This window comes from Suricata suricatta, chromosome 2 (genome assembly GCF_006229205.1).
Source record: "Suricata suricatta isolate VVHF042 chromosome 2, meerkat_22Aug2017_6uvM2_HiC, whole genome shotgun sequence".
Classification (NCBI taxonomy): Eukaryota; Metazoa; Chordata; class Mammalia; order Carnivora; family Herpestidae; genus Suricata; species Suricata suricatta.
This window is the reverse complement of record NC_043701.1, coordinates 105,146,354-105,160,114: the sequence shown is the minus strand read 5'-3', so window position 1 is coordinate 105,160,114 and position 13,761 is coordinate 105,146,354. Positions and strand designations below refer to the sequence as shown.

Here is a 13,761-nt window from a genome sequence, read left to right as displayed (position 1 = left end):
TTGTACTTCTCAAAACAAATGGTACTCTTTATTAAAACAGTTACAGTTTTAGCTTAAGGTTCATAAAACGTTTCCAGGCACTGTGCTGCTGTGAAGAGGAACGGGGCAGCCCTGTGATGCCATCTAGGCCAGTTACTCCGGGATCCACTCCCTCGGCCACGTGTTGAGAAAACCGCTCAACTCTGGCCTACAAAGCTGCAGTAGCTATTTGTTACTAGTAAATTTCTAAAAGAGGTTAATTTCACTGGACTCCTTATATACTTTAACCTAAAATCTGCTGCCACCTTTTAGTGATGACAGACATAAGATTCCTTAAGATATAGAAAATTTTTTCCTGTGAAGATTTTTAAAAAACAAAAAACAAACCACTGAGTACCCTGAAACAACTTTGTACTCCAGACTGTATTTTTGGTCAGTGTGCCTGAGACTGAAATTAACATCCATTCCAGGACTGAGTTTTAACATCACTGCAGAAATCCTCAGTGTAACCAAGCACCTGACAGGATTTCTCACGGAGTATTCTGAGGAAGGTATGCAAATAAAAAGATTAACAGCAGGAACAAAAATATCTAAAAATTCTCGATAGGGTAAAATCTGGCAAGGCAAGAGGGAAGTAGCACCTCGAAACGTAAACTGTTTCTCATTATATCTCATACGGGTATATATAAAATAGAACTAGATTCTAACTGACACACCTTAGTAAGAACCAGAACTTCCTGAGGGGCTGACGCTATCCTAGTGAGATAACATGGGTGGTGTGGGCCACCCGTCTGTTTCTAGAAGACTTCAACTTTTGACACTGATGCTGTCACCTTCAAGGCACCGGTCCAAGTGCTCATTAATTTGAGACTCGAGAACTTGGGTCTGACAAACAGGACAGTGGACGGCTCTGCTCTCCCTGGCTGAGCCGCCGCAGCTCTGAGCCTCAGCGGGAGAACGTGAGCTCCCTGTGGGATCACTGGCACCATCATCTATTTGCTCTTTCTTGACAAAAAAATGGTCAAAAACAGCCTTGTCTTCTAGCCTGGCTCGTTTACTGGGCACCCTCTCTTCGGGCTCACTCCCATCTGGGGGCACGGTCACAGAGGTGGATTCCGGGGCTTTTAAAGAATCTCTCCGGGGTTTCTTAGAGGAGGTGACCCTTCTGTGAGAACGGGAAGAGACGGAGTTTTGGGGAATGTCGCCGACCGTCCCGCTTTTTGTTGGGGTTCCACTCACACTTCCGAAGGCCTTCTGGTTGACAGCTGATACTCTAAGAAAGTAGTTGCTGATGACATTTTGGTGACCAGCAGTGAGAACAGGGGAGACTAGAGACGTTTTTTTGCTTGAATCATTCTGTTCTGATTTCACCTCAGTTTTAGATTTCTGTCTCAGAGCCTCTGCTGACTGGTCTTGACCTAAAAGATCTTGGGTTTTACAGACGGTGTGTGAAGCGCCAAGTCTCCCGGGTGGAGGCGAATTGCTTGTGTCTCCCAGAACGTGTCCTTGCCCGCTGAACGGGATTAACCGTTGGGTCTCACCTCTGTTGGCTTCATCTGCAAAGGAAGCAAAGGTTTTCTTGACTCAAAATCAACACAGAAACAAATGTCAAGCTAATGGACAGTTTTTTCAAAATGAAGAAGCATGGTGTCATTCCATAACTTCAGTCCACGTGCTAATTACCGATTAATCGGGAAGAGGAGGATGTGCAGCCATCAGGGCCCTGATGGGCGAAGGCCAAAATCACCCCCCCTCCTATTCAGATCGGGAGTTCTATCATCCAAAGACCACCTGCAAAGGAACTTTTGCCTTGAAAATCACATAGCATTCTTGAGGTGCAGGGGGAAAATCTGCTCCCACATTCTTATCTTCCCTCCTGCTCCCACATAATGAGGATACAGGGCCTCCAGCTCCTCCACTCACCCAGTGCTTAGGGTCTGGGAAGAGGAGATTAAGGTCCTGAAGCCAATCAATAGCTTCCCAAGGGAAGAAGTGTTAACTTTAGTGACCTGGCTCCCTCTTCAAAAGGCAGTAACTCTGAACTTCATAGGAAACGGATAAATCTTGAGGATGAAGTACCAGCACACACATGTCATATCCTTTCCCCATTCTCCCAATGACAACAGTCCATCCACAGCAGAAGTCACTCGGGCAGAACCTCGCTGATAGGAAGGGGTGGAGTCAGGGCTGATTCCGGGCATTGTTATCATAATTACTGTTTTTATTTTGACAATCTTTCTTGCCTGTGTTTCCCAGTGACTCAGTGAGTCCAGACCGGGAAAGGGACTTCAGCCTCTAATAAGGTTCATGCAAACCATTTCTAGCTCATCTCCCTCCATACAGAGCAGTGGGAGTCAGATGGGGAAAGGGGCTTCTTAGCCTCTAATATGGTCAGTGCAAACGATTTCTACCTTCAATCTCCTCCGTACAGACAGCACCATACATTTTTCTGCCACCGTTTCAGAAAAAAAAAACGGGATTTTTTGAGGTCCACACTTGCAAACGTCTACACCAGGAACAACCCTTAAGCTCATGTTGACCCCGCTCCTCCCGAGGCCGGTGCCGGCAGAGGCGGAAGGACAGACAGAGGTACCTTTCTTCCCGGCCGCCGCCGGCCCTCCCCGGTTCATCCGGGCCTGGCCTCTGCGGCCGTAGTTCTCGGGCTCCCGGACCTTCACGTAGGCGCCGCCGCACGTGCGCTGGTGCTCCGCCCACCAGTAGTCGTGGGCCGACGGCGCCCTGTTGGTGGCGCGCTTCACGTAGCCGTAGTAGGGCTTCCTGTGCCGACACGGCCCGTCGCAGCGCCACCAGTGTCGCCGGTACTCGTCCACCTCGTCATGGAACGTGTGGTACACCTGCGTGGGCAGAAGGCGCTCGGCGTTAGGGGGGCAGGCTAACGCTCTCGGGAAAATGTTCGGGCGGATTTTTTTCGGTTTCAACTCTGCAGCTTCCAGGGGCTCTCCGCAGGTGACACCGGGAGCTCTCCACAGTGACGCCCTGGGGAAGGCGGCCCTAGATTTATCTTCTGTTCGAAAGTTTGTGTTAATGCAAGAGCAGCGGTTCATAGTCCAGGAACTGCATACAGACAGTAAAATGGAGATGGAGGGTTGGGGACCTAGGTGGCTCAGTAGGTTGAGTCCAACTTTGGCTCAGGTGATGATCTCATGGTTGGTGGGTTCAAGCCCCATGTCTGGGTGTACACTAACAGCTGGGAGCCTGGAGCCTGCTTCGGATTCTGTGTCTCCCTCTCTCTGCCCCTCCTCTGCTCACCTTTGTCTGTCTCTGTCTCTCTCAAATAAATAAACATTAAAAAAATTTTTTTAAATAAACACACAAGATCGGAAGACAAAAAGAAAATACTTTTTGACTCGCAGAAAGCTCTATTAAGTGCTATAAGTTTTAGAAACCAAATTGTAAAATGACCAAAGATTTGGCTAAAGACAAGACTGTATATAGCGCCAGGACAAGGAAGGACTGTTGCCACTGCTCAGCCAAAACCTTCCCCCAGAGGTGACAGAGCCACAGGGTCGTGGACCAACTGCTGCAAATGCTCAGACGGCATGCAGCCCCCTGCGCCGCCTGCCACAGCACACCGGCTCGCCACACCCCTGCAGCTCTTTGCTCTGGTCTCTGTAACGGGCCTCACGGGGCAGCATTTTATCTGGTTGTGACAGAGGTTCCCCAGGTTTCAGGTTTTTACCTTCGTTCACCTAGTGGCTAAGATAGGCTCCAGCACAGTGAGGGTGCTCAGTAAGTACCTAAGTACTGAGTACCGAGTACGGACCTGAGTGAGTGGAAAGCCTCACTTGTTGATTCAAATAAGATTTTCTGCGAACATGCTTTTCATCCTTACATGGGATCCTTTTGTTTCACCTTCTAATTGGAACCTTACTGAGAATCTAAGCAGAGGACGGATCGAAGAGGTCTGAGAGAAAAGTTAGCCCTCCCACCTCGGTGGCCCTGAGGATAGCACGGCACCATTTAAAAACTGATAATCCGGAGTGCCTGCTGGCTCAGTTGGTTAAGCATCTGACTTCAGCTCAGGTCATGATCTCACAGTTCGTGGGTTTGAGCCCCACCTCGGGTTCTGTGCTGACAGCTCAGAGCCTGGAGCCTGCTTCAGATTCTGTGTCTCCCTCTCTCTGCCCTTCCCCAGCTCACATGCTCTCTACCTCTCAAAAATAAATAAATATTTTAAAAAATTGTTTTAAACAGAAAGGGCCTTTAAAATAAATAAATAAATAATAAAAACTGATAATCCTAAATAACTCTGAGTACCCTTTTCTTCTCTCTTCTCAGTGGAACATTACTACTGTACAGGATAAGGAGCATCTGTGCAGGAGATTTTTTTTTTTTAATTTTAATTTTTAAGTAACCTCCTCACCCAGCATGGGGGATCGAACTCACAACTCCGAGATCAAGAGTCACACACTCTAGCGACTGAGCCAGCCACGCACCCTGATGAGGTTTTTCTTAACCAAAGAGATTGAGCTTTCTACTAATTTCTGCTGAGGGACTGTGAAGCCTTCCAGAACTCTACACATAGCTTTACAGCACGTCTCCAACCCAAGCAGAAGTCTCATGTTGGCAAGCACGCCAATAACGCACAGTATACGACACACAGGAGGAAGTCGGGGGCACGGGTTTAGGGGCAAGGACACCTGGAACACCCTGCCCTTCATTCACTAGCCAAGAAAAAAAATGAGGGAATTGGGTTTGTTTTGCTTCCAAGCCCTGTAAGTCTTCCTCCAGCACGGGACAGGACCCCTCTAACAACGTAGTCGCTAAAATCAATTTGTGAAACTGGATGCCCTGTGGAGTTTGTTGTAACAGGATGTAACCTGTCAAAGCAAGGGGTGTCCACTCGCTGCCACCTCTCCTAGATGAAAACACACGGACGGCCGAGACAAAAGAATGGAAGCTCTTCTTCCAAGTGAACAAGAGGAAGTATTCCAGGACTTCACTTAAAGCCAAAACGCCAGTGAGGAAACTAAAAGCCTTCTGTTCTAGCAGCTCCATACTTCCTTTGCTAATCGGGATTTGACTGCACTGATCTTTAACGCATGCTACTTTCTTCATGTTTAAGGAGCTCTATTTGATAACGAGAAGAACTCTTGAGAAACTGAGAGCCAAAAGCTAGGAAAAATACACAGAAGGTGAGCACTTCCATTTTCCACCACACTAGCCTTTACCGCCCTTCAAAGGCAGGAAATAACCAAACACACCAAAGCATTTAATCTTTGTAGGAACTAAAATTCTATTTTGTTCGATACAATTTAGGATTTGTTAAGGCCCCGCTGGGGCGCTGCATCACACTCCTTACACGGAGGCCTGCGGAGAAGCAAGGGCCGCCCCGCGGTCAGAGGCCTGAGAGCAGGATAAAACAGGGTAAAAGGCACAAGAGCCACTGAGGACATTCAAAGGACGGAGGTCTAGCCCACTGCAAAGAGGAAGAGCATCTGACGGAAAACAGAGGAAATGGCGTATTTTAGGGAGAGGATGTAGGAGGAGAGGCCCAGGGGTGGAAAGCTCACTTAGAAACAAGACAGTACGAGGGCGCCTGGGTGGCTCGGTGAGTTAAGTGTCTGACTCTGGCGCAAGTCATGATCTCACAGTTCGTGGGTTCGAGCCCCACATCTGGCTCTGTGCTGACAGTCTGCTTCAGATTCTGTCTCTCTCTCTCTCTCCCACTCATGCTTTGTCTGTCTCTCTCTCTCTCAAATAAATTAAAAAAACCCTAACAAGACAGTACAGTCACCTGATAAAATGAATGCGTGATAAAAACAACTGGTGTTTAACTCATGCTCGAACTAGGCTCCGACGTTTTGTTTTCTCCTCTGACGCTCCCAAGGGCCCCGCAGATGAGCATGTGCTACGCGGAGCGTGCGGGGCTGCGGAGCAGTCAGGAGGCCTCGCAGCCACCCAGCCACGGGCCGGCCCCTCAACCCAGGCAGCCCCTTCGCCCAGGCGCCCCTTCCTACATTACACAGGGAGAGGCATCGAGGAAGGCTTCCCAGGAGGGTGCCGGCACGTGAAATGGCAGAGCACAGGAACGACTGGAGGAGGAGACTATGCTCCAGAAAACTACGCTAACAAAGAGACAACTGTAATGACCCAGAGGCACCGCGGGCCTGCGGTGACCACACCCACGTCACACGCGAGGCCCTGGCGAAGGCGATGCCACCGCGCTGCTGAGGCCCCACACAGGCCCGTCAGCCTCTCCCCGCCGGTCCTCCCAGCCGCTCTGGAAAATCCTCAAAGACAGTGTTCGTGTCCACCCACTGTCTGTTTTCAGTGCAGCCCCAGGAAGTACAGAACTGACTACTAAAAATATAAATACAGGGGCCTTTACACACCGTTATGTTGGCTCCAGTCAGGCGATTGATGCGGTGCATATGTTTGCAGAACTCCGGGCCGTGCCCTTCCCGGTCCTGGTCGTTATTCGTGACAAATAGATAGGCGTGGATCATTTCATGCAAGAGGGTCTGAAACAGAAAACAAGCAAAGTCATTTGTTAGGGTGCTTTCGAAGAGAGAAATCCATTTCCTTACTCTCCCTGGGGACTTAACTTCCCTTGGATCGCAGGCTCCTTTCAGAAACTGACAAGTCATCAAGCATCTTGCTGGAAAAATTACGCACATGTACATTCACAAAACTTAGTGTGTAATATCTGAAGCTCCGCAGATCCCAGGTCAAGGACCCCCTGTGTCTTTTTAGCTCTTACTCAAAATCCGAAAGGAAAGATCAATGAGCTCTACATAAGAACTTTTAAATTCTGCATGGGGGAGAAAGCAGCATGAGTGAAAAGGCAAATTCAGAACAGTGTGTGTGCAATACCTCTCACGGGGTCTTAATTCTTCAAATATAAAGAGCTACTGAAGTCAACAGGAAAATGAGACCAATGCTCCAATATTTAAGTGGGCAAAGCTTATAGATGATTCACAGAAAAACATAAATGGCCCATAAACATGAAAAAAATGTTCAACTTCACTTATAAAAATAATTACAAATTCATGCTACACCAGTATGCCACTTCTCACCTAAATGAGTGAACTCCCAACGTTTGACCCCATTAGTAAAGCCAAGGGAAGCAAACATTCCCAGCTTATCTGGCAGAAGGTGCAAAATGGTATAAACCCCACGGAGCAGAATTTGGTAGCATCTCACAAAATGACAAAGGCATTTATCACTTGACCCAGCAATACCTAGACTAACATGAAAGGTCATAGGTACGAGGCATTTTCATTGTGGCATTGTTTACAGTAGCAAAACACTGGAAGTGAGCATTCAGCCATGGGGGACTGGTTGAATGAACTATGGAAAATCTGTATCGTGGAATTCTATACAGAGTTAAAAAAAATATGAAAAAGATCTCTCTGAAATCATTTGGAGAAACCTACAGAGTACACAGCTTTAATGAAAAAGGCAAAGCACAGAAGAGAGTACACAATATTTTGTGTTAAGAAGTATGTTATTCTATGGGGCACCTGGGTGGCTCAGTCGGTTAAGTGTCCAACTTTGCTCAGGTCATGATCTCACTGTTCATGAGTTCGAGCCCCACATCAGACTCTGTGCTGACAGCTCGGAGGCCGGAGCTGCTTCAGATTCTGCGTCTCCCTCTCTCTCTTCCCCTCCCTAGCTCATGCTCTGTCTCAAAAATAAATAAACACTAAAGAAAAAAAAAAGAAGTATATTATCAGGAGATAATGAGAATTGACATAAATGGGGCGCCTGGATGGCTCAGTCGGTTAAGTGTCTGACTTCGACTCAGGTCATGATCTCTCAGTTCATGGGTTCGAGCCCCACGTCGGGCTCTGTGCTGACATCTCAGAGCCTGGAGCCTGCTTCAGATTCTGTCTCCCTCTCTCTTGCAAAAATAAATAAACACATTTAAAAAAATTTGACATAAATGTTTGCAAAACAACAAGGAGAGAAAACTAATGATAACAGTATCATATAGTAATTGGGGAGTTCTGAATCCAGGGATGGGGTAGGACAACATTTTTCTGTGTACAGCTTCCCATAGTCTGAGGATTTCTGAATATGTAAAATTTTCAAACACACAAACAACAATAAAACCTACTGCTCTGGTAAATAGCATCTGAAGGTAAATTCTGTGACTGGCCAGATTTCATCTTTCGTCTGGGTTTGTACTCGGAGAAATTACATGAATCTTTGAGTTAAAACGATGCCGTCACCACACTCCTGCTCATTCCCACAACATGGGTGCAGAAGTACAGGTCCAGAACTAAAAGTATTTAAAGCTACTGTTTCATAATTTGTCCTAAAAAATATGAAGCCATTTTTTAAAAAGTGAAAGTCATAAAGGTCTTCGAGAACAAACCTTGTTCATAATTTTTGTAAAAGGAATTCCCGCCAGAGGAACTAGGTTGCCATTAATGAGCTGTAGACTTACCAAATCATGCTGAACAGAAAAACGGGTGTGTTGGGCACTGTAACTCGGTCATTATGAAAACACCCCTTTCAAAATGATCAACTCTTATCTCAGAAAATGAACTTAATCTTTTCAAGTAAATGCCACTCTACTGGGACTCAAATTCAAAGGGCATTCTACATTTCAATTTTTCCCAACATTCTAAAGTAAGGATCAATAACTATTCTTAGAAAGGAGGAATAAATTTAGATTCCTAATTTGGGGCTCAGCTGAAACATCTTGAAAATGATCCATGGCACCAGACTGAACATTTCTATTTTTTTTATGCTTTTTATTTATTTTTTTGAGAGACAGAGAGACAGCGCAAGCAGGGGAAGGTCAGAGAGAGAGAGGGAGATACAGAATCTGAAGCAGGCTCTAGGCTCTGAGCTAGCGGTCAGCACAGAGTCCGATGCGGGGCTCGAACCCACGAACCGTGAGATCATGACCTGAGCCAAAGCCGGAAGCCGGACTGTTAACTGACTGAGCCACCCAGGCGCCCCTGAACATTTCTCTTTTTATGTATCTTCCATTTCCCACATTTAGGCTAGACTCAAGGCTCTACACAACAGGGTCCCTAAACACCTCTATCTCCCACCACTGGGTGCTCTACCTGGCCAAAAGCAGCAGCTTCTGGGCCTCAACACGCCCTGAGATTCATTCCTCACTTTCGCTCACAGCCTCCTATTCCTTCTGCTAAGAGTAATTTTCCTGGACCATCTCTACTTGTCAGAATCCAATCTGTCCTGTAAGGCTCAGCTCCACGTTTTCAGCAGCAGTGGCAATTACATAGCAGGAGTGATGCGGCCAAGTGCAGGGGACAGGACAAGAGCTTCAGGGCCAGGGACACGAGAGCCTAAGACAAGGGTTTGTTATTTATTATGTACAAGACCTTGGACGAGTTACAACTTGCATCCCTAAAATGGGAACATCCTAACTGGGCAGAGCTGTGGCAAAGGCACACACCGGACTCACTATTAACCAGATGAACACCAGTCCAAAATCCGGCACACAATACGTGCTCAACAGAGAGTGAGAGGTGGCGTTAGGTAGCAATAAAATACACGCGCATGAAGCTTTTCCTCTCTGTCCTCACCCAAAGTCTTTTCCTTTTCTGAATCCTACTCACTGTAATATAGGTCGCTACTTCATGTACAGGCCAGAGTCCCACTGTTCCTCCATGGTCCTTCTTGCCCTGATCTCATATTGTAACTTTCTGCTCACCTGACAGCATTACCACACATTTCCCACTCTTTTCTCGCCCATTACCTTTAAAAAAATAAATTGTTCATGTGTTTACTTAATCATTTACACAATAAATATTTATTAAGCAACTACTATTCTAATTAGGCCCCTCAGAAGATTGATTTGGTTAATTATGTTCAATTTTTTTTGTTGTTTTAGGTCTACACATTTTTTTCGGCTATTCACTGAGTTACCAAAGAGAGCTGTGTTTAACGTCTGCAACTATGACTGTGGGTTGGTTATTTCTCTTTTTGCATCTAATTTATGCTTCATGTAGTTTAAAGCTAGATTATTACTGTTAGAATCATTATGTGTTTTTATTTAATAGATACCACTATAAAACGTGAACCTTTTTTCCTAGTAAAACTTCTTCCCTTAACATCTTTAGTGTGATCCGACAGCTTTCTAATAGGATTTTGGATGACATACATTTTCCTGATCTTTCACTTTTAACGAATCTGTGTCTTTAAGCACATCTCTTTTAATCTAGTATGTCACTCCAGTGCTTAGTCCATTTACATTTAATATAATTACTGATATCGTCTTTACACCTACCTTTCTTTCTGGAGGGCTTTGTTCTTTTATTCCTCCTTTCTTTTTTATTAACCAAGTATTCCTGTTGGGCCATTTTACATTTAATAGCCCTTTATTTTTTTAAATTGTGGTAAAAAACACATAACACAAAATTTAACATTTTAACTATTTTTAGGTGTACAGCTCAGGACTATTAAGTCTCTTCACAGTGTTCTGAAACCTGTACCTCTTATTATCCTTGAAAACAGCGTCTCTTGTGTTTCCAAGCACGTGGTAATGTATTTCCCATCCAACCTTACCACCCTATCTTCTTTGGTGCCTACATTTCAAGTTACATAACTGGGGCAAGACAGGTCAGACTGAGCATATCTCGGAGAATTTCAGGCATCTCCTGAACTCAAACTAACCATAAACCAGGAGCTCTTATGGCTCCATTTTGTTAGTGACGTGTGCCTTCACTCAAGCTGGCTGGTTCTACCAGCTCAGCCTGATCTTCTGGAAAGGCAGCGTCCTGGTGGCCGAACAGAGGACAATCAAAATTTGTGCACCTCAATAGGGAGATAGGTCCTAACTTTTTCTCTGCTTCTAAGTATTTAACTTAAACTAGTTTACTTATGCTCTCTGAACCTTAATTTCCTCATTTATAAAGATGAGGACCACACACATTGTGTGTAAACAAGGTTGTTTTAAAGATCAACTCCATGCTAATGCCTAGGGGGACATGTACCCCAATATTCATAGCAGCACTTTCAACAGTAGCCAAATCATGGAAAGAGCCTAAATGTCTATCAGTTGACGAATGGATCAAGAAGATGTGGTTTATCTATACAATGGAGTACTACATGACAGTGAGAAAAAAGGAAATCTGGCCATTTGTAGCAATGTGGATGGAACTCGAGGGTGTCATACTAAGCAAAATAAGTCAGGCAGAGAAGGAAAGATACCATGTTGTCACTCATATGTGGAACAAGAGAAACTGAACAGAGGACCATGGGGGAGTGGGAGGGGGAAAACAGTTAAGGAGAGGGAGGGAGGCAAACCATAAGAGACTCTTAAATACAGAGAACAAACTGAGGGTGGATAGGCGAGGGGGAAAGGGGAAGCAGGGTGATGGGCATGGGGAGGGCACTTGTTGGGATGAGCACTGGGTGTTATAGGGAAACCAACTTGACAAATTAAAAAATTTAAAAAGGAGAAATGAAAAAATAAATCAACTCCAGTATTATACCTGAAAGCCTTTAACTGTGAATAACTACACAAATATAAGGTAATTATTCCTGTCCCTGCAATTATAGTCTGCCGTGAGGAAAAAAAATTTTTTTACGTATAGGTTAATTCATATCAGTCTAAATCAATAATAAGCATTTTTTAAATTACTGAGATAAGAATCAAGTTTATGCAAAGAATACCTCTACAAGATCCTTTCTTGTTCTCAGCTTTAAAAGGGGTTCACTGAGCCGGATGGAACACATTCCACCTCGCCCTTCATAGCTGCATATTCCGGCACAACTGGAAAACAAGCACCGCAAGAGCATTATGGACAAATATACACAAAAGAGAAATAGGAATCAAAGAATAAATCAGTTCCCACGAGTTCACACTAGGACACCCTCTTTGTTAGGACATCTGCATCTCACCCTACGGAGACAGATGTGTGAATGGTAGTGCCCTCCCTTGCTCTACCGGGCAGTGACATCCCTTGGCCTTGCCAGGCTGCAGGGGCCCAAAGAAGATAATCCTCTTCTGCTGCTCCCAGTCTCCTCCCTACAAACTATGATCAATGTGTGGTCATTACAGCCAGATCTCCACCAGCACATCTCCAGAAACTGTAACAGAAGCCTAAGTGGAGGAGAGTTGTTCTTTACACAGTTTTATACCATGATCTCAACCTGGCCTCCTTAAGGCTGCTTTCTAGCACTTCAAAGACAAGCCCCAGAGAACATGATCCCATCTTAACCGTGTTAATTCCATTCGTGTGCGGGAACAGAGTATTTCAAATCGGGATTTCTTGACTTGATAGGAAAGGGATCCTGTGACAGGCATCCCCGAAGATCCCTTGGGTCCAGAAATATGGAAACGGTCAACCCTGTCCCCCTTCTAACACCTGAGCTCATGACTAAGTGGTGGTATCTTAAGGAGCATGGAAGAGGACAACCCCATCCTTGGAGGCTTTGCTGTGTCCTCAGCCTTCTCAGGGGCAGACTAGCTTCTCCCTCCTGGGTCCAAAGCGCTATCCTAAGACAAATCAAGAATGTGTTAATTTATTTTCAAGTGAGGGGAGATCGAAAGAAATATCCTTTCAGGACCTCTGGGTGGCTCTTGCTTTCAGCTCAGGACTTGACCACAGATTCCTGAGATTGAGCTCCCCTCGGGGCGCCAAACTCAGTGTGGAGAATCCCTGCCTGGGATTCTCTCTCCCTCTCCCCGACCCTCCCCTGCTCGCGCGCCCGCGCTCTCTCTTAAAACAACAAAAAGATACACTTTTCTCTTACTGTGTTCTTTGCTTTTTAAGTGTATTTACTTCGGGGGAGAGACAGCAGCGTGCCGGAAACACGGCGAGAGGGGGGAGAGAGAGAATCCCAAGCAGGCTCCATACTGTCCGCCTAATGGAGGGAGGGGGGCTCGAACTCACCAACCGTGAGATCATCACCTGAGCCACAACCAAGAGTCAGACACCTAGCCGACTGAGCCACTCAGGCCTCCCTCCCTGAGTTCTTTATCAATCAAACTGTTTGCGGGACGGGCCACACAGCTTTCTTCAAGTTGCTTGAGCAGAAGAAAGATACACCAAGAGGAGCTGCTGGTCCCAAACAAGACCGACAGCGACACCACCGGCCACCCCCCGCCCTCCAGCCGCATTTCACACCCCCTGGGACCAAAGAGCCGAGAGAAGTCCATGGCCGGCCGCTGCACATGAGCTTTTCCCCAGCGGGGCTCGAGACTCACAGGGTCATTCGCATGCTCCACTTCACTTCGACAGCCTCCAGCTGACCCCAGAAGAACCGATCGTTGAACTGCACAAAGAGGGCCTGCAAATCCGGGGTTGGGTCCACCAACTCCCAGGACGCGTCCACCAGCGATAGGGGCGCCTGGGCCCGATCGCGCTCCGACGCCTGCAAATTCCACTCCTCCTGAAGCCGTAGTGCCAACACCAGATCCTCATCCATCTCTGCCGGGATGCCAGGCGGCGTTAGCCGTCGTTAAGCAGGCTCCCGGGCGAGGCCGCTACTCCACGTCTCTGAAACTCCGGGGACCTGGTCCGGCTCCTAGGAGATACCGGCTGGCCGGTCAGCCCGCCGATCTCGCGAGAATTCAGGAATAACCGGCCCGCGAACGCGACCTGAGTTGGCCCCAAACGCCGAAGCCAAGATTCTTAAAGAAGAGAACTCAGCCTGACACCTCTTAGTGGACCCAACGTGGGTTCCCAGCCCTCGGTCTGCAAGAAGGTTGTAGGGAACCAGTTACAGCCTTTACGCTTCGCCGCTAACTTTAAACAGCAACTTCCGGCTCAGTGCATGCGCAGTACCCACGTCTTGCTGCCCCGCCCTCCACGGCCTTCCGCAATAGTG

At 46.7% G+C, this 13,761-nt stretch overlaps 1 protein-coding gene across 1 annotated transcript; it reads right to left on the bottom strand.

Moving 5' to 3' along the window:
* Positions 1 to 13,724, bottom strand: SPRTN (SprT-like N-terminal domain). The gene is made up of 5 exons (XM_029931307.1): positions 13,139 to 13,724; positions 11,602 to 11,701; positions 6,336 to 6,464; positions 2,573 to 2,834; positions 1 to 1,535 (listed from the first exon to the last, which is right to left on the bottom strand). Exons 1-5 carry the CDS (start codon positions 13,357 to 13,359, stop codon positions 787 to 789), a joined length of 1,461 nt encoding a protein of 486 aa, XP_029787167.1. The 5' UTR covers positions 13,360 to 13,724; the 3' UTR covers positions 1 to 786.
* Positions 13,725 to 13,761: the final 37 nt, after the last annotated feature.

Bases quoted from the DNA above. Each gene is read 5' to 3' on its own strand.
- SPRTN (XM_029931307.1), bottom strand. From the start codon at position 13,359: ATGGATGAGGATCTGGTGTTGGCACTACGGCTTCAGGAGGAGTGGAAT. The intron at 6,465-11,601 runs GTATTCTTTGCA...TTTCTGTTTCAG, and splicing joins CAAGAAAGGATCTTGTAGAG to ACCCTCTTGCATGAAATGAT. The intron at 2,835-6,335 runs GTGTGTAAAGGC...CTGCCCACGCAG, and splicing joins TGACTGGAGCCAACATAACG to GTGTACCACACGTTCCATGA.